The 21,451-nt window shown below is 34.1% G+C and overlaps 2 protein-coding genes across 3 annotated transcripts; both read right to left on the reverse strand.

The window, feature by feature from the left end:
• Positions 1-606: 606 nt before the first annotated feature.
• LOC105334638 (low affinity immunoglobulin epsilon Fc receptor-like) lies at positions 607-13,503 on the reverse strand. 2 transcript variants are annotated; one of them, XM_066069747.1, is made up of 5 exons: positions 13,414-13,503; positions 12,212-12,315; positions 11,686-11,782; positions 1,698-1,908; positions 607-744 (listed from the first exon to the last, which is right to left on the reverse strand). In XM_066069747.1, exons 1-5 carry the CDS (start codon positions 13,493-13,495, stop codon positions 714-716), a joined length of 525 nt encoding a protein of 174 aa, XP_065925819.1. In that variant the 5' UTR covers positions 13,496-13,503; the 3' UTR covers positions 607-713. The 2 variants fall into 2 exon arrangements, with proteins under 2 accessions (XP_065925819.1, XP_065925820.1); XM_066069748.1 differs by having other exon boundaries at positions 663-744; positions 1,672-1,908.
• A 3,778-nt stretch (positions 13,504-17,281) lies between these two features.
• Positions 17,282-20,391, reverse strand: LOC105334639 (perlucin). The gene is made up of 5 exons (XM_034473040.2): positions 20,294-20,391; positions 19,305-19,408; positions 18,792-18,888; positions 17,697-17,907; positions 17,282-17,478 (listed from the first exon to the last, which is right to left on the reverse strand). Exons 1-5 carry the CDS (start codon positions 20,331-20,333, stop codon positions 17,445-17,447), a joined length of 486 nt encoding a protein of 161 aa, XP_034328931.2. The 5' UTR covers positions 20,334-20,391; the 3' UTR covers positions 17,282-17,444.
• Positions 20,392-21,451: the final 1,060 nt, after the last annotated feature.

Genomic DNA, 21,451 nt, shown 5'->3' on the forward strand with positions numbered 1-21,451 from the left:
AATAGCAAAAATCCCGCCAATTCTCCAACCCCCACGACTTTTACCTTCATGGTAGACACAGTGAAGTGTATCTTTACCTTACCTGTACAAGATATTTCATATATTTTGTTGACTCATAGTTCTGGATACCTGGTAAGCTTCCGTTTACCTTGTAATTGAAATATATCAATTGTGAATTACTTTTAATTCATTTTATTCAAATATTCTAAATTACCGTGCGATGTTGCGTATGAATTGTGAGTGTGAGTGTGTTTGTACTTATAGGTTTTATTTGATAATATACAATCCTCGAAATAAAGAACCAGTGAATACATGTAGCTGAAATCAGTACCAGCGTTATTTATTCATACAAGACCCTGCGACAACGTAAATATAAGCATTGAATCTTTATTCTTTGAAAGATGTGGTCTCATACATGTAACTGCAACGGTGTGTGCAAACATTGTATGCACACACCGTTGCATCTTTAAAAAAAATAATGATTCAATGCTTAAATACATGTATATTATGTTTGATCCTCAATGTCTCAATACTCAGGACAAAAATTGTTTTATTTTCGTATTTTTTTTTTTATCTGAAAAGGGGACAAATGTTTCTACACCAATATGAATTAAACCAACAATTTAACTCTAGTGACTTTTAAATATATATTTTTTTTATTTCGGAAATGTCAATGGAATTGTTGAGCTACAGTTCTTCTGGTAGGTAGGTAATTATCCAATGACATTCGGATTTCCTTCAATTCTGAAAGAAAGGTAGAAGTTTTGAAATCAATTATTTATTAGTAATGCAGTGCTAATTTAGCGTACAAAAAACCCGTACACGTACATGCAATAATTTAAACAATAAATTAAAATGCCTTCTTTGGTGATTCACGTGGGATAGAAGAAGGAGTCGATATTTCAGAAAAAATACATAACCCGCGTTACATGTATGTAATTTATTCTGCAATGATCGCTACCTTCATAACCTTTATTAACCATCGAAGGAAGCATTTCATTGTTTACATTTAGACCTTTTTTAACCAAATTAATAAATTGATTGTTAAAACTAAGTAACATTCACAAAAGTATTGTTAATGTACACCACTACATTAGCTAACCAATGGGAATTTGAGTCTGACATCATGATTATTTCGTGTAGTCCGGGATTTTTCTAAGGTCGATGAAGGTTTCGATTAATCGTTATACGGGACGTGTATATTTCAGTCCTGTTAGTTTCACCAGAGCTACAATGTATGAATTACAATCGATTTTCTTAAGAAATAGAGGGAATCATACTCGGTAGATGTAAATATAAGAAAATTAATTGAATTTTCCCCATCCTTTCGTCTCTAATTATGTTTAACTCGAAAAAAAAATCTAATTAAGGGTCCTCTTCATCTTTGGGAAAAAAGGTTCGAATACAAACCCATATTTCTATATTCCTCAAAAATATGAAATTCTAGCATGCTTTTAAAAATGACAGAAAAAATATTCACGTTAAAAATAACAAGCTCTGGTCTTCAGGTATGTAGACTGAAGCTTAAAGTACGTTGCACTACAGAGATTAGCGATATAAGAGTTGAACTCGCCATGTTGTGACGTACATGTACTATCAATAAAAGAAAAAGTAACGGGTGTCGAGGACGCTACCCGACCCTTCAGCCAAATAATGTTAATCAATTTCTACTTCTTCTAAATCAATTCTCTACTCACTCTCGTTCGCATATAAAATCATATTTGTTGGAGCATGACGCATCATTCCACCTATACTGGTAGCCAAATTCGAGAGTCGCGCAGTCCTCCTTGTGAGCCATATCGTTTGGTTCGCGCGGAGCCCAATCCACAAACACGACGTCATCTTGTGTCGTCTGCCAAACAAACTTTCCCTCCACTAAAGCGTCTGTCAAACCCATCCAATAAGTGTCTGTTAAAAAGACAATTTTCAATTAATTTACTCAGAAACATAATTATGCCTGGTATACAAAGAATGTGGGCGCTGAAGATGTACATTCGGCAGGAATCTGGGCGCACAAGTAGAGTGAAAATTTCATCAATTAATTTTGAATATTTTTCGAATTATAACCGTTATTTGGTTTCTGTTGGATGTGGAATGAGTGGAAAAATATTTGAAATGCAAAATGTTTTATCAAAATATGGGTCTAAATATAGCAACACGATGCAATTCATGCAAAATCCTACTTATTTACAACTGTTTTTAAATGATTTTTTTGTCTCTGGGTCTTCTCTAAACAAATTTGAAACGTGTAAAGATAACATATTTCAACATTAAAAATGTCGCTTTTTAAAAAAAGATGGAGAGATGACCCAGAGATGACTAATTATGTACTTTTTCAAATTATTTTTTGAAGGATAAAAAAACAAAGTCCATTGATATGACAATGTTGTTTCAAACAGTACTTTATAGAGCATATATTGACAAGTCTCGCATGGCTCAGTGGTTTCGTCCTAGATTAGTGAATACTAACTTTCAGTGTTTTGGGTTCAAATCCAACTGGTGGTCTTTTTTTTTTTTTTTTTAATTTAACTTTTTGGTTTTAAATGTTTGTTATTATAACATGATGTTGAATTATAATAAAACGGTATATTTTAATTTGTTGTTATTGATTTCTAGATCTGCTGTATGAACACTATTTTTTTCTTCTTATTACTAGTTTTTTTTAAGGATATGCACAATATAACTTCATTAAAATATGTTTGCATTAACATCTCCAACTACTTATCGGTTTAACTCTCATTGCCATTTTTTGAAAGCTTGTGAGTTTTTTAATAACTGGAATAGCCATGTACTTCGACTCTCAACATAATATATTTTTGTTGAAACCTGTACATAGCCTTTCGAGGTTATAGACATTTAAATCCCAATTGATTCGTGGCAATCGGTTTTTAGAACGCAGTTCGCAGTTCGCAGTTCGCAATTGAATAGTGAACTGCGTTCTATAGAACGCAGTTCGCAATTCAAAATTTAGTGCGATTGAATAGTGAACTGCGTTCTATAGAACGCAGTTCGCAATTCAAAATTTAGAATTCATATTTGGGGCCCGCTTGCCTTATATGCAATTGAATAGTGAACTGCGTTCTATAGAACGCAGTTCGCAATTCAAAATTTAGAATTCATACTTGGGGCCCGCTTGCCTTATATGCAATTGAATAGTGAACTGCGTTCTATAGAACGCAGTTCGCAATTCAAAATTTAGAATTCATATTTGGGGCCCGCTTGCCTTATATGCAATTGAATAGTGAACTGCGTTCTATATTTAGAATTCATACTTGGGGCCCGCTTGCCTTATATGCAATTGAATAGTGAACTGCGTTCTATAGAACGCAGTTCGCAATTCAAAATTTAGAATTCATACTTGGGGCCCGCTTGCCTTATATGCAATTGAATAGTGAACTGCGTTCTATAGAACGCAGTTCGCAATTCAAAATTTAGAATTCATACTTGGGGCCCGCTTGCCTTATATGCAATTGAATAGTGAACTGCGTTCTATAGAACGCAGTTCCCAATTCAAAATTTAGAATTCATATTTGGGGCCCGCTTGCCTTATATGCAATTGAATAGTGAACTGCGTTCTATCTAGAACGCAGTTCGCAATTCAAAATTTAGAATTCATATTTGAGGCCCGCTTGCCTTATATGCAATTGAATAGTGAACTGCGTTCTATCTAGAACGCAGTTCGCAATTCAAATTTAGAATTCATATTTGGGTAGTTTTTAGCTCATCGAAACGAAGTCGGGGGGAGCTTATGCTATACCCTCGGCGTCGGCGTCGGCGTCCGAACCTGGTTAAAGTTTTTGTTGCAGGTCCTGTATCTAAGTTATTACTTGTCCTATCTTCACCAAACTTGCATGGATGATGCATCTTGACCTACTCATGGACTTGAAAGACCTGAATGCTGAATCAGGGCCATGAGTTTCAGATGCTGGAGGAGGTTAAGGTTTTTGGAGCAAGTTAGAGTTTTTGGTGCAGGTGCCCTTTGATAGCAATTTATAGGTTACTACTGGTCCTAACTTTACCAAACTTGCATGGATGGTGCATCTTATGATACTGATGCATCAGACATGCTTTAATGCTGAATCTGAGCCTTAGGTTTCAGATGCTGGATGAGGTTAAGGTTTTTAGAGCTGGTTAACGTTTTTGGAGCAGGTGCCCTTTGATGATTATATCTTAGTTATTACTGGTCCTAACTTCACTAAATTTGCATAGATGGTGCGTCTTATGATACTGATATACCTGGCAGGCTTGAATGCTGAATCTGAGCCATAGGTTTCAGATGCTGGATGAGGTTAAGGTTTTTAGAGCTGGTTAACGTTTTTGGAGCAGGTGCCCTTGGATGATTATATCTTAGTTATTACTGGTCCTCACTTCACTAAATTTGCATAGATGGTGCGTCTTATGATACTGATATACCTGGCAGGCTTGAATGCTGAATCTGAGCCATAGGTTTCAGATGCTGGATGAGGTTAAGGTTTTAAGAGCTGGTTAAAGTTTTTGGAGCAGGTGCCCTTTGATGATTATATCTTAGTTATTACTGGTCCTAACTTCACCAAACTTGCATAGATGGTGTGTCGTATGATACTGATGCCTCTGACAGGAAGGAATGCCGAATCTGAGCCATAAGTTTCGGATGCTGGATGAGGTTAAGGTTTTTAGAGCTGGTTAAAGTTTTGGAGCAGGTGCCCTTTGATGATTATAACTTATTTATCACTGGTCTTAACTTCACCAAACTTATATGGATGGTGCGTCTTATAATACTGATGCACCTGACAGGCATGAATGCTGAATCTGAGCCATAGGTTTCGGATGCTGAAGGAGGTTAAGGTTTTAAGAGTTTGTTAAAGTTTTTGGAGCAGGTGCCCTCTGATGATTATATCTTAGTTATTACTGGTCCTAACTTCATAAAACTTGCATGGATGATACGTCTTATGATAATGATGCACCTGGCAGGCTTGAATGCTGAATCTGAGGCGTATGTTTCGGATGCTGGATGAGATTTGTTTTTTGGAACAGGTCACAAATTTTATAGATAATAGCTTGCATAGTTGATTTAACTATAATATTAATGAACTGCAGAGGTAGCTTCACATGCAGATCTCCATTATCAAAGTTGCTAAAAAAATTTATCCTATCTAAAACCTGCTTGATAGATGTGTTCGTTGTTAAATGATATAATATGATTCCTATGATATAGTATTGTATGATATGATACACTATTGTTTTATATGATACAATATTATATCATATATTATATTGTAAAAAGTTATATGATACGATATGATATTGTATCAAATTTTTTTGTACATTTGATATGATATTGTATTGTGATATTGTTATGTATAGTATTGTTAATTATGATACAATATTGTATAATATGATATTGTATAATATCACATATATTATATTTTATCACATGCTATTTCATATGATATTGCAACATAATATAGTATCATATGATATGATATTGTATAATATATATCATATCATATGATACGATATTGTATAAAATGAGATTGGTTTATATAATATATCATTATATCAATATATGAAAATGTATTATATGATATTGTATAATGTGATATTGTATCATATAATACAATAAAGTATACTATGATATTGTATGATATAATATAGTACTATATCACATGATATTGTATCAATTGATATGATACAATGTTGTAGCTAATTTTATTGTATCATATGATACAATATCCTACATTGTATTAAATGATACAATATCATACAATGCAATATCATGCTATAATATTATACAGTATAATATTGTGATGCATTATGTGATATGATATTGTATCATATATTATTATAATGTATCATATCAATATCATAATATATTATGATATTGTATTATGTGATCAAATACAATAATGTATAACAAGATACAATGTCATATCATATGTTACAATATCATATTTCATCATTATTTATTACAGTATTTTATTGTAATATATGATATATATTGTACTGGTATCATAGGATGCAATATAGTATTTTATATTATCGTATTGATAAACATTGTATCATATAATACCCTATGAAATGAACATATGATTATTATACAATTTTTATTATATGATATTGTTATACGATATTTTGTCAAAACAGTATCCATGTATATCCAAGATCATTAACTATGATTTTCAAATAATATGATAAAGGTGGTCTCATAAAGGTGATTCCTCAAAAAGGTGATCCCTCGTCTCGGTGAGCTTTGTAATCTGTTATTACCTATGTTTAAGAATCGGGCTTATATGCAATCGAATAGTGAACTGCGTTCTATCTAGAAAGCAATTCGCAAATCAAAATTTAGAATTCATATTCGGGACCTGAATTTTTCAGGGGCATCTACTAGTGGTATTTCACTACCACTGTGAAAATATGGCTTATATGCAATTGAATACTGTAGTTTCATTGATATTCAAGGGCATCAATTTTCGTGGATAAAGTGAAAATCACAATATCAAGTATACGTAAATTAGTGGCCAATGAACCTATCAATACAAAATGTTAATTAAAATTGCACTTCAATGAATATTTAATTTCGTGGATCAACTAAACAATGATCCACGAAATTCATATCCTTATCTAGTGACACACTAGTAACTATATTTTTATTCATATGCACTGATAATAAATGAAAATAATATATATATTTCAAAGTACATTTTATTTATTTTTTATCCATGCTTGCGTGCATGCATATTTCAGCATGCGCAGTCTAATATTTCCGGACACGACTTCCTACTAGACTGTGAAACTTGCAAAGTTGCGTTAGCGCGACGGCGTGTTAAGCAAAGTTGTGTTAGCGCGACGGCGTGTTGTGCAAAGTTGTGTAAGCGCGACGGCGTGTTGTGCAAAGTTGCGTTAGCGCGACGGTGTGTTGTGTACATGTGTTAGCGCAATGTCTCGTTTATCTGAACGCGATGTCGCGCTATTGCAAATGGCCCTATCCGGACACCATACAGATCTCAAAAACTATAGATTACTGCATCACCAAATTTCACATTGGTAGTGAAATACCACTAGTAGATGCCCCTGAAAATTTCGGGCCCCAAAAATGAATTGCGAACTACGTTCTATAGAACGCAGTTCACTATTCAATTGCATATAAGGCAAGCAGGCCCCAAATATAAATTCTAAATTTTGAATCGCGAACTGCATTCAAGATAGAACGCAGTTCACTATTCAATTGCATATAAGGCAATCGGGCCCCAAATATGAATTCTAGATTTTGAATTGCGAACTGCGTTCTAGATAAAACGCAGTTCACTCTTCAATTGCATATAAGGCAAGCGGGCCCCAAGTATGAATTCTAAATTTTGAATTGCGAACTGCGTTCTAGATAGAACGCAGTTCACTATTCAATTGCATATAAGGCAAGCGGGCCCCAAATATGAATTCTAAATTTTGAATTGCGAACTGCGTTCTATAGAACGCAGTTCACTATTCAATTGCATATAAGGCAAGCGGGCTCCAAATATGAATTCTAAATTTTGAATTGCGAACTGCGTTCTATAGAACGCAGTTCACTATTCAATTGCATATAAGGCAAGCGGGCCCCAAGTATGAATTCTAAATTTTGAATTGCGAACTGCGTTCTATAGAACGCAGTTCACTATTCAATTGCATATAAGGCAAGCGGGCCCCAAATATGAATTCTAAATTTTGAATTGCGAACTGCGTTCTATAGAACGCAGTTCACTATTCAATTGCATATAAGGCAAGCGGGCCCCAAGTATGAATTCTAAATTTTGAATTGCGAACTGCGTTCTATAGAACGCAGTTCACTATTCAATTGCATATAAGGCAAGCGGGCCCCAAGTATGAATTCTAAATTTTGAATTGCGAACTGCGTTCTATAGAACGCAGTTCACTATTCAATTGCATATAAGGCAAACGGGCCCCAAATATGAATTCTAAATTTTGAATTGCGAACTGCGTTCTGTAGAACGCAGTTCACTATTCAATTGCACATAAGGCAAGCGGGCCCCAAATATGAATTCTAAATTTTGAATTGCGAACTGCGTTCTATAGAACGCAGTTCACTATTCAATTGCATATAAGGCAAGCGGGCCCCAAGTATGAATTCTAAATTTTGAATTGCGAACTGCGTTCTATAGAACGCAGTTCACTATTCAATTGCATATAAGGCAAGCGGGCCCCAAGTATGAATTCTAAATTTTGAATTGCGAACTGCGTTCTATAGAACGCAGTTCACTATTCAATTGCATATAAGGCAAGCGGGCCCCAAATATGAATTCTAAATTTTGAATTGCGAACTGCGTTCTATAGAACGCAGTTCACTATTCAATTGCATATAAGGCAAGCGGGCTCCAAATATGAATTCTAAATTTTGAATTGCGAATTGCGTTCTATAGAACGCAGTTCACTATTCAATTGCATATAAGGCAAGCGGGCCCCAAGTATGAATTCTAAATTTTGAATTGCGAACTGCGTTCTATAGAACGCAGTTCACTATTCAATTGCATATAAGGCAAGCGGGCCCCAAGTATGAATTCTAAATTTTGAATTGCGAACTGCGTTCTATAGAACGCAGTTCACTATTCAATTGCATATAAGGCAAGCGGGCCCCAAATATGAATTCTAAATTTTGAATTGCGAACTGCGTTCTATAGAACGCAGTTCACTATTCAATTGCATATAAGGCAAGCGGGCCCCAAGTATGAATTCTAAATTTTGAATTGCGAACTGCGTTCTATAGAACGCAGTTCACTATTCAATTGCATATAAGGCAAGCGGGCCCCAAGTATGAATTCTAAATTTTGAATTGCGAACTGCGTTCTATAGAACGCAGTTCACTATTCAATTGCATATAAGGCAAACGGGCCCCAAATATGAATTCTAAATTTTGAATTGCGAACTGCGTTCTGTAGAACGCAGTTCACTATTCAATTGCACATAAGGCAAGCGGGCCCCAAATATGAATTCTAAATTTTGAATTGCGAACTGCGTTCTATAGAACGCAGTTCACTATTCAATTGCACATAAGGCAAGCGGGCCCCAAGTATGAATTCTAAATTTTGAATTGCGAACTGCGTTCTATAGAACGCAGTTCACTATTCAATTGCATATAAGGCAAGCGGGCCCCAAGTATGAATTCTAAATTTTGAATTGCGAACTGCGTTCTATAGAACGCAGTTCACTATTCAATTGCATATAAGGCAAGCGGGCCCCAAATATGAATTCTAAATTTTGAATTGCGAACTGCGTTCTATAGAACGCAGTTCACTATTCAATTGCATATAAGGCAAGCGGGCTCCAAATATGAATTCTAAATTTTGAATTGCGAATTGCGTTCTATAGAACGCAGTTCACTATTCAATTGCATATAAGGCAAGCGGGCCCCAAGTATGAATTCTAAATTTTGAATTGCGAACTGCGTTCTATAGAACGCAGTTCACTATTCAATTGCATATAAGGCAAGCGGGCCCCAAGTATGAATTCTAAATTTTGAATTGCGAACTGCGTTCTATAGAACGCAGTTCACTATTCAATTGCATATAAGGCAAGCGGGCCCCAAATATGAATTCTAAATTTTGAATTGCGAACTGCGTTCTATAGAACGCAGTTCACTATTCAATTGCATATAAGGCAAGCGGGCTCCAAGTATGAATTCTAAATTTTGAATTGCGAACTGCGTTCTATAGAACGCAGTTCACTATTCAATTGCATATAAGGCAAGCGGGCCCCAAGTATGAATTCTAAATTTTGAATTGCGAACTGCGTTCTATAGAACGCAGTTCACTATTCAATTGCATATAAGGCAAGCGGGCCCCAAGTATGAATTCTAAATTTTGAATTGCGAACTGCGTTCTATAGAACGCAGTTCACTATTCAATTGCATATAAGGCAAGCGGGCCCCAAGTATGAATTCTAAATTTTGAATTGCGAACTGCGTTCTATAGAACGCAGTTCACTATTCAATTGCATATAAGGCAAGCGGGCCCCAAGTATGAATTCTAAATATAGAACGCAGTTCACTATTCAATTGCATATAAGGCAAGCGGGCCGCAAATATGAATTCTAAATTTTGAATTGCGAACTGCGTTCTATAGAACGCAGTTCACTATTCAATTGCATATAAGGCAAGCGGGCCCCAAGTATGAATTCTAAATTTTGAATTGCGAACTGCGTTCTATAGAACGCAGTTCACTATTCAATTGCATATAAGGCAAGCGGGCCCCAAATATGAATTCTAAATTTTGAATTGCGAACTGCGTTCTATAGAACGCAGTTCACTATTCAATCGCACTAAATTTTGAATTGCGAACTGCGTTCTATAGAACGCAGTTCACTATTCAATTGCGAACTGCGAACTGCGAACTGCGAACTGCGTTCTAAAAACTGATTGCCTTGATTCGTGTCGAGGATTCCTGCAAACTTACTATCTTATGCGCTCACTTTCTTTTGTGTCAAAGAATTGTAATTTTAAAACCAGATATTTATCAACACTGATAAACTCAATATAAACCAGTTTGTATGTTGAAGCAATAAAAATGCTTCATTTGATGATTCATGCCGGATATGAAGGTGAGGACTTTGGAGAAAAATATTTAGTACATAACCCGCGTTACCTACATGTTTCTAACAAATGTCAAAAAATGTATAAATCCGCCTGACGTTACGTTTAAATTTGTACATTTTGAAGTTCTTTGAAAGGTCAAATGAGGTCTTAGTTACAATTAATGGAAAAATGAATTACCAATGAATTCAATATTTATCACTTTTATACGATATGAAATAATTTGGAACAGTTTGTGCTTTTTTATAAACTGTCCGCGGTAACGCGCTAATTTGCCTGCACCGCTTGGTATGTGACGGTAAATAAAATGTAGGACGACATCCAAAAAATAAGCATTCAATACTTATCTATACTACTATACTACTCTAACACGGTGCATTTACTATGAAAAATACCCCCTAAATCGTTTCGGAGCGATTCTGCAATTTTCTGCTACATTACGGGTATATGGGAGGCATTTTAACTGTGGTGAATGCCTGCCCGAGACAAAAACTAAGCAAAGTGTAGTAAAATTAATAGCATTATTATAGGTTTAAAGCTTGATTATATGTTAATGTCATCACACGGTGTGTTAAAATATTTATGTTGTAAATGTCCGATATTATATGCAATGTCAACCCGTGCACGCACGGGTAAAAGTCTAGCATATTTATATTCATACTGATGTTTATTTGTATGGAATATTTGTGTATCGTCGCTTTAAAACTATTTTATTCGCTCTTAGTATGTTATATGACACATACATGGGACAGCCAAATTAACATGTTACAGACCCTGAAACATATATTTAGTTTGCTTCCGCGACTAAAAATATAGTGCCAGAAACTCTGTCATGGAAAATCTTTTTTATTGACTAATAGATACGATTTAACGATTATTTTACTATTGGTACGTATGAAATTCGTTATATAGTTTGAACATTTTAGTAATCTTACAATAATAAATATACCCAAAACGCATGACATCTGATGTTTATATTTGTGTTTATGGCGCATGAATTGGCTAAGTGTATTAAAAGGAAATTGAACGTTGCAAACACAAAAAGGAATATAAACTGAATATATTATTAAGAGAAACGTGACGTTCTTTATAGGTGTCATATAGTAAACTATATATAAACTTACCATTGGTGTGACTAAAAGTCAAATGACTCTTCAGGAAAGCATTTTCAGCGGCAGTTTCTATTTCAACCAACTTTGCATGAAGAGTACTACAATAAAACTAAGAAATGGTCATAAATACGTGCACTCAATTGTGTCTGAGCTTCAATGTCAAAAGGCTAATCAATGCAATCAAATAACCTACATCTGCTTAAGAATCCTCGACACCCCGTGACTTTTTACTTTGATGACAATACGTCATCACAACATGGCGATTTTACTTTCTCTGAAGTGCAATGAGGAAAGCTTCAGTCTACTCACCAAAAAGTTCAATTACATCGGAGTCTTTTGTATCGTATGATTAAAAAGATGCTAGTAAATCTTTAAAAGTTACCCCCTTCAAAAACAAAAAAACTGTTCTTCCATTTTCAGGTCAAGCGCATGATAAAATTCCACATCTCTAAGAAATATGAAAGTTGGGCATGTATGCAAAACTTTTCCGAAAGGTGTGGAGGACCCTTAAACTTGATGCTCCAAGAGATGTAGTCACCATGGCTTCCGTCCACTCTAAAGGTTCCGCATCAATGAATGCATAACAGGAGGTACCGAAGTGGTACCACCCCCCGGGACAGGACTGACCAGCGGAGGGTGTAGCTGCGTCAAAAACAAAACTATTTCATTTATCATTACTTCGTAAATTGATGTTAACTATGTTGATATGCAAGACATTTGCAAAATCTAAAAAATATTGTCGACCACCTTACTTCCAACATGCTTGATCGTGCTTAAAAGTTGCATGTTCACATCTTTTCATCGCTTCTCAACATAAATAAGTTGCGTGTCTACATAAATAAGTAGCATCCAGCATGTTTGAAGTCAAATATGGGCGATATTTGATATTTTTGAGATTGTTTATGCTAGTAATACATAATTGATTGAATTTTCTTGATTGTCAACATAGTTATGTTGCATGTAAACACAACTTTTCTGCAAGTCAACATATTCATCTTGCATGCCTACACATTTGATAGAAAAATAATTTGCACACGAGGGGGATAGAGGTATGCCACTATAGGTGCATACTAAATTGGGGTTTTTTCTTGTTATACAACACACTGCCTTTTTATACTATCTCATATTTTTGTTGTCGTTGGAACGCTATACATGTCGTGAGAAAACATGAAAATTTAAAGAGAACCCCCCCCCCCCCCCCTGATTTTTTGTTTTATAATAGAACATAAAAACTGGACAATTTCCTTTAACACTTAAGCATTTAGTGCTTAGTTTTGGATGTTGTCGGACCTATAACACACCAAGTGGTGCAAACATATTGATTGCCGGACGTTTGCGTGGTATGATAATTTGTCTGCGCCGCTTGGTCTATTATAGGACCGACGACATCTAATAATAAGCATTCAATGCTTATATTTTGTTCATAATGCTGTCTGTTTGAATGAAATATATGTGTATCGTCGCTGTAGAGCCATAATGTACGCTCTCAGATTGTGATCAAATCCTGTAAAGCCCGAACAAGTTGGCCATATTGCCGTAATTAAACCCGCAACAGCCGAACATTATTCTATAGGTTTATATATGGAAACATCTTTGCACAAATAAACGGAAATGGCTCGAATGTTATGATAAATACGAACTATATACAAACTCCAAGTGTAATCTTAACGTTCCTCTGACATACAATTTTGATGAAACATTTTTCAGTCCACAGAAGGTTCTTTAATTAACAACACTTACCGATACTTAAGAAAAGTAAAAATCCTGTTACAGATTTTATACTGCTTATAAGATATGAGATAAAGAAGGATTTTACCTTCATTTACTATCCAGTGATAAGAGGTATGAATGTAGAATCTTGATCTATAGATATATATCGAGTTATGAGAAGTTTCGAATTTAGCAAACACAAAGTATTTTTTGACAAAAATAATACTTTGGAGAAATTTCATTGATCTGTTTATTATATTTACATTCTACTGTGTTTTTCCATTAAATTCCGTGACGTTTAAATGCCTCTAAATGCAACACCTATTCACTGCGTATGAATTTACGAGTAATTTACATAAGTAGTTCTCAAACAGTGATTTCTATGTTATTTGTTAAAAAATGTATTTCATGAATGTTGTAAAAACACCATGTTTTATAATTATTCAACAAAAAAGTTGACTTTATTGTTTAAAGCACCATTTCAAGAGTTATTTATCATGGATTATATTTTCATGCTCGTCGATCTCATCTCAACAGTCTATGTGAAAACCAGTTTAAACCGGTTTTACAAAACAGCTGTTCCTGCTGTTACTTATTCACTCCCTCCGTGATCTGCACTTTATATCGATTTATTTAAGTAAACAATTGATGTCTTCAGTAAGAGAATGTAAATATAAGCATTAAATGATTCATTTTTGACGTCGTCGTGTCAATAACTGCCGTCAGGTGAGCAGACAAATTATCATAACGCGCTAACGCGCGTTATTCAATTTGTCTGCTCACCTGACGGCAGTTATTGACACGACGACGTCAAAAAAAAATCATTCAATGCTATAATAAATCCAATAAACTTTCTAAATTCTAAAAAAAAGTATTAAAATCTTTTAACCAAACATACAGTGACAGTGAACAAATCTTAAGTACAGAAAAAATTGGTCGAAATTACATTACTCTGCCATATTTAATAATTAGAGCCCTACCCTTATACAAGAACCCCTGACCCAGGGGCCTTGAAACTCATAATTTTGAAAGAGGCGCTTTTCCTCATCATAGCTATTTCTTAATTCATCAATTAATTTTTTCCATGAGCAGAGGAAAAGATTTTAAAAGAATTACTGCATTCATTTAGAGCCCAGCCAAAACCCCTGACCTATGTCCATGAACTTCAAGATTTCGGAAGAGGCAGCCTTCCTCATTATTATAACTACTAGATTTTGACCCGTGCACGCACGGGTTGAGATTGCATATGATATCAGGCAATTACAAAATAGATACATCGAAACACCGTAAATTGTTGACATTTGCATAACCAAACTTCAAGATTACAATACTGCTATTAATTTCACTACACTCTGCTGAGTTGTAACAATGTAACTGTGTCTCGGGAAAGGCATTCACCACATTTTAAATGCCTCCCATATACCCGTAATGTAGCAGAAAATTGCAGATTCGCTCTAAAACGATTTTGGAGAAAATAGAGACATAGCGTTAGATAACATTTTATTTATGTCTCTGGAGAAAATTAATAAAGTTGCATTGAAAATAACAGTCAAATTGTTCACAACAAACCATTTTGAAGCTGTAAACACCTTTTTTTCGAAAAGTTTAATTCTATAATTGCAGAATTCAACATATTCCAACAACGTTTTTACACACCATGTTGACATTCGAAACTCTCGAGTTTTTTTTTTATAGTAAATGCATTGTGTTAGAATTATCTTCCGTTTTTTCTTTGAATTAACATGCATTTGTTTTATCGTTTCCAAGTTTATCCATGCAAATGTGATATTGTGGAAACATGAAATAAAAATGAATCGTTGCAGATAGTGAGATTCAATAAAAATCCTCCCGTGGTTTAGTGTGAATGTAATGCGTATGTGCAAGATTGTAAAATCCCAAAAATTCTAATGATTTCCGGAATTTATTTCCGGAATTTTTTTTGCAATTTTCGTTGATTATTAATTAGCAAAGCTTGATTGAGAAAAAATAAAAAACAAATTGGTAATCTTCAAGTACCAATAATGTTTAAAATATTTTAAAGCTATACACGCTATAATTTACGTCAATTTTAAATGACAGTGAAAACGCATGTGTTTGTCTACTTATAAAAGTTATCCTTAATCTGTAAATTACAATTCCATCTCGTTACAAAGATATAGATTTTTAATTGTTTATTTTCCTGCCAGGAAAATATACCTTTTCATGAATATTGATGAAGGAAGAGCGAAACCGACCTCATTGCGCATGTCCGCGGAGAACTAGGTGGTCGTTATTGTTTGCCTAATTAAATATCCAACTTGATTTTTAATATGCTTAACAGTTGTTAATTTGAAATACATACATGTATAATGAGTAAAATACGTTTGTCATTCACGATACCCTTACTTCTGCATTAACACTTATAGGATCTATAAATAGCACGTAGGGGAAAACACAGGTCTACGTCATTTTTTTAAAGGAAGTATTCATATCTACTCACACTGTGTTGTATTTTTTTCTTTTGTTTGTACTCGTATATCGGACAAGTTTATGCTTTACTGAAAATATCCTTTCCTTTGTGAAACCATCACAATTATGAAGATGTTGACCCTTCACCAGTTGTGGTATGATAGACTAAATTTAGCTGTCGATATCATGATAGATTGATATTCACGAGGAGGCATTACTTTCCTGGCAGGAAAATAAATATTTTTTATTGTTTAATATTTGATATATTTGTTACGTGATCGAATTGAGCATTATAATTAACAGCATAAAGGTAACTTTTATTAGTAATCAAACACATACATTTTCCCCTTTATTCAAAATTGACGCAAATTATAGAGCGTATAGCTTTAAACAAAAGAAAGTACTCTTCCGATTCATCGGTATTAAAGCTAAAAAATTCGAGTCTATTATTTTAATATAGTAGTATAGATGTACATACAGTTCATTTGCTTAATATTCAGGAGCAGAAGAGAAGATTTTTAAAGAATTAATGAATTTTCACGATATAATCATTATATCCCCACCCTAACAAAAAAAACCCTGACCCAGGGGTCATGAAATTCCCAATTTTGGAAGAGACATACTTCCTAATTATTGCTTTGTACTAAGTTGATCTGCTTGATATCCAAATGAAGGGCCCTCAGCTGTCGCAGAATTTCTGAGCTGAATAAAATGGATTGTACAAGAAATCAACAGGCACCTGACGTTATATATATGATATATACCCCCAACCTTATAATACACCACACCCCCGGAAAATTCAAGCTGAAAAAATTCCCTAGTCTACGGATTTTCCCCATTATTGCTATTTAGCTCTCCTAAGTAACCATAATAATTGAGACATTTCTGATAGCACCCTTTATCTTTCTTTAACTTCAGCTATTGTAAATGTTTGCTCCAATGCGATCATATTAGAATAGTTTATAAAACAATTAAAAGGTTATATTAATCATGCATCAATATAAAAGATAATTGAAAGATCATTCAAGAGCACAATTTGATCAGAAAAGCTCACGTCGCCCTAAACATAAGTGACCTAAAAGTCTCAGTCGGTTTCAATGAAATTCACTAGTATAATTTACGTTTTATTTTAATGCATTAATGCAAAAGGTCAGTAATGTAAAAGGTGCAATTAGTCATTCTGGCGCAAGGTATCGGCTACTTCTGCAAATGCCATGCCTGTAATGTTATTGATCAAAAAGTTATCTAGGGAGCATAAAGTATTTATTAGATCTTCAAAGTCTCAAAATTCACGACCCCCCCAAAAATTCATAAAAACAACCATAACAAAAACAAAAACAAAAACGAAAAAAAATCCCAAAACCAAAAAAAAAAACACAAAAAAAAAACCGCAAAAAAAACCAAACCAAAAATACCCAAAACATAACCAAAAACAAAAAACAAAACAAAAAACCATGCATTGTTTTTATTCATCTTTGTCTGAAATAGGGCAAATGATTCTACAGCAGTTACAAAAACCAAAAGTTTTACTATGATTTTTGTAATAGTTTTTTTTTTTCATTTGGAAATGTAAATGGAATCATAGAGTTACACTTCTGCTGATATGAAGGTATTTATCCAATGACATTCGCTGGATTTCCTTCAATTCTGAAAAAAAGTAAATGTCTTGAACTCCCTTATCAGTTAGCGATATAGTGACAACTAAATTACAAAATAACGTGCTCTTGTATTAACGGGGTAACTGAAATTTTTTTTTACCCCTTTCGTCTCATTATATTTATGTTCAATACCATTTTTTTACAAATCTAATTTAAACCAAATAAAAAATGCAATTTCTTATTTTTCTAAATTAACTCTCTACTCACTCTCGTTCGCATATAAAATCAAATTTGCTGGAGCATGACGCATCGTTCCACTTGAATTGGTAGCCAGAATGAAGATCGCCACAGTCCTCTATGTGAGCCAAATCGTTTGGCTCAAGCGGAGCCCAATCCATAAACACTGCGTCTTCTTGTGTCGTCTGCCAAACAAACTTTCCTTCTACTAAAGCGTCTGTCAAACCGATCCAATAGTTGTCTAAAATAGTTGTTTAAAAGAGACAAGTTACGATTTATTTACTCAGAAACATTTGCATATTAAAGAAATTTATGCCAAAGAATTGTAGAAAGAGGTTGAATTCAATAGCACATACTTAAAAATAACTGAAGTCAATATATATATATATATACCAAAATAAAAAAAAAAAAGTTTTACTGTTCCCTACGCTTCTGTTTTCGTCACTTTTGTTGATATAAATACTTAAAAAGTTTCTTGTATCAGTAACTATAGGTCCAATTTATTTTGTGTGTGACACCAATAAGTATATGATTGAATAATTCCTAGCCCGCTGATTGGGTGATATCCAACAATCCAGAAAAAAATTCACCTGCACGTGACCAAGGAGGTCAATTCCTCTACTTTGGACTAAAAATAAATCGTCTAATGAAAATTCGTGTTCCGCTATGGCTTCGAATAAAATTATTCGCTTGATAACACCCAGTTTGATTTGTCTGAATCAATTCGTCGCTGTATCATATAACAAAACAATTATTGGGGTTTTTTTCGATCAGTACAAAGTTTTTTTTGTCAACCCGAGAAGTACAATATTCACCGAGCTTTTTATGGTTGCTAAAAAAAATCTTCGCATTGACCTTTAATAACAGAAACAATTCATTATAATTGTATAATATTTACCAACACTACCAAAGTCAATATATACGATAATTATAAACGTTACTAGTATTCTTACATGTATGTTGTGAAACGAAGCAGTCAGTATGTGGTACCTGGTATACAGACATATGAATACATTTCTGTACATACATTTTTAATATATTCTATGAAATAAAGCTCGGTACGATTTAAATGTATGAAACACGATGTACTGGATACGTAGTTTTGTAATTTGCATGTAAACTTACCACTGGTGTGAAGAGAGGTCAAATGACTCTTCAGGAAAGCATTTTCAGCGGCAGTTTCTATTTCAACCAACTTTGCATGAAGAGTACTACAATAAAACTAAGAAATGGTCTTAAAATACGTGCACTCCATTGTGACCGCGCTTCAATGTCAAAGAGTCATCAATACAATGAAATTAACTACTTATGCTGAAGAATCCTCGACACCCCGTGACTTTAGAATTCACAATGTTTATTAATCACCCAGTTTGGATTTCTATCTCTATAGTGCAAAGGGTAAACTGTAACTCCAGTCTACTAACCCATAAGTCTCCAGGTCGAATACAGCAAGGACTTTCATTTTTTCATAAATTTTCTGTGTTCCCCGAAAATAAATCCTTTATTTTTAGGTTGAAAGCATTCTAAAATTCCACATATTTAAGAAATATAGAATATGGGCATGTATGCTAAATTTTTCGCAAGGGTGTGGAAGACCTACAATGCATCATTAGATGCATTCGATTCATGTTTTATTACCATGGCTTCCGTCCACTCTAAAGGTTCCGCATCAATGAATGCATAACAGGAGGTACCAAAGTGGTACCAACCCCCGGGACAGGACTGGCCCGTGGTGGGTGTAGCTGCGTCATAAAGAGAATCATTATATTTATCGTCACTTTTTAGTCGACATCATTTTGTTAATTATTTAAAAATGTACAGTTTCGGTTTGTTCATCTATTTGTTTTATGCCGTGTCAGTGTAACGAGGAAAAGTGACTATCAGGTTGAATGAAGACCGGGGAGACAGTATGGCTTAATGATAAATTAAGTGCTTTCTTTGGTGATTCATGCAAATATGAAGGCATCCAGCATTAAGGAGAGAAAATAAACGTCGTTAGCGGGTTACGTATTTTTGACATCATTTTCCTTGCTCTCTGCACTATACCTCCTTTTACCATCAAAAAATGTAATGACACATATGTCAACAGAAACTTAAATGGGATAAACTGTTCGAACTATATATCAAAATCAAACTCCCTAACACCACAAAATTATCTTCTAAAATCATTTTACTAACCTATACGGTCAATTATTGGAGTCGTTTTAAACAAAGAAACCTTAAAAAAACTAAAAAGTGTTAAAGAATGTTTGATTATCTTATTCATGGGTCACATTTCTACATGATATGTACGTGGAAATTTGACCTCCCTTTTCTGGTCATTATTCTATGGAGGTCACCTTTCTACACCGGAACCTTTCTACAAATGATGTGCTATACATTATGTAATAATCGGTTACTTCTAATAGCGTATCCTCAATTGCATGCAATATGCAAACAGTTAAAGTATTATTTTTTTTACTTGAGATTGATAAGTATTCCCAAGCAAATAAACGGAAATGGCATGTTGGTCATGTTGAACAGGAATAAGCTAAACTTAATGTACTCTTTCCTGCCATACAACGTTCTCAAAGTGTTATTAAACATTTTTCTTTCGTGTATGCAAAGAGTACGTAACCAGCACTTACCAACGCTTAAGAAAAGTAAAAATCCTGTTACAGATTTCATATTGCGTAGGAGATAATGAGATAAATTAAGGAAGGGTTTCACCTATATTTACTATCCAGTGATAAGAGTTCTGAATATAGAATTGTAATCTATAGACAAGGTTATAAAACGCTTCGAAAATATCGGACACATTAAAATGTTTAATACGAAAAACAATGAATTGCAGAATTATTGATTCTGATGACTTCGGCACAAATGTTACCCCCCCCCCCCTTTCCAAACCTTCCCGCTCCGAAAAGATACAACACAAATTTAAAAGACTGAGCTACGCAAAACGACTTGGACAATTAAATTTATAAGTAGGTTCGACTAGATCAGGTACGTATAATATACAAAACTAATATATATATATATATATATATATATATATATATATATATATATATATATATATATATATATATATATATATATATATATATTTATATATATATATATGGGTTATGAAAGTAAAGTGACTTTACAATTTAAGAGAGACAAATTTCGGCTTTCAATTATTTTATAAACATTTTTGTACTTTGTAACAGAAAAAAGAAATCTCGTTTTGGCTGTGAGCATGATGTTTAGTTATTGAATAGATAGACTGGACGAACTTTAAATTTAAACAAAAAATTGCTCTCTTTGGTGATTCGTGTGGGTATGAAGGCTGCGATCAATGCAGAAAAATACGTAACCCGCGTTAGTTATATATTATTCCTGCAATAATTGTTACTTTCATAACCCACATTTTATTGTTTGAAAAATGCTCCACACTTACAAGTATGATGTTCATAAGAATACACTGCTGCATAATTTTTACATATCTGCCAATAGAGGAACTTTAATTTTTAATGGCACTACTTTAAAGTTTTAGAAGCGTGGCTAAAACCAAATTAAATACAAAGAAGTGTGGATTAAGAGGGGGAAATTCAAATTTATTTACCCACTAGTAAAATTAACAAAATTAGGTCATGGACACCCCCTGTTGCGCTTACAATTATTCAATAACAGCCCACCTCCTGTAACATTTTTCTGGATACACGCGTGTCCATGAAGGCTTGAGTCTGGCGACACCATAAAGGCAAGCACAGGATTAATCCACTTTGGGGGCACCGAGAAAAGGGGAGCTCCAGAAACTC

The sequence above is a fragment of the Magallana gigas genome, chromosome 8, assembly GCF_963853765.1.
Source record: "Magallana gigas chromosome 8, xbMagGiga1.1, whole genome shotgun sequence".
Taxonomy (NCBI): domain Eukaryota; kingdom Metazoa; phylum Mollusca; class Bivalvia; order Ostreida; family Ostreidae; genus Magallana; species Magallana gigas.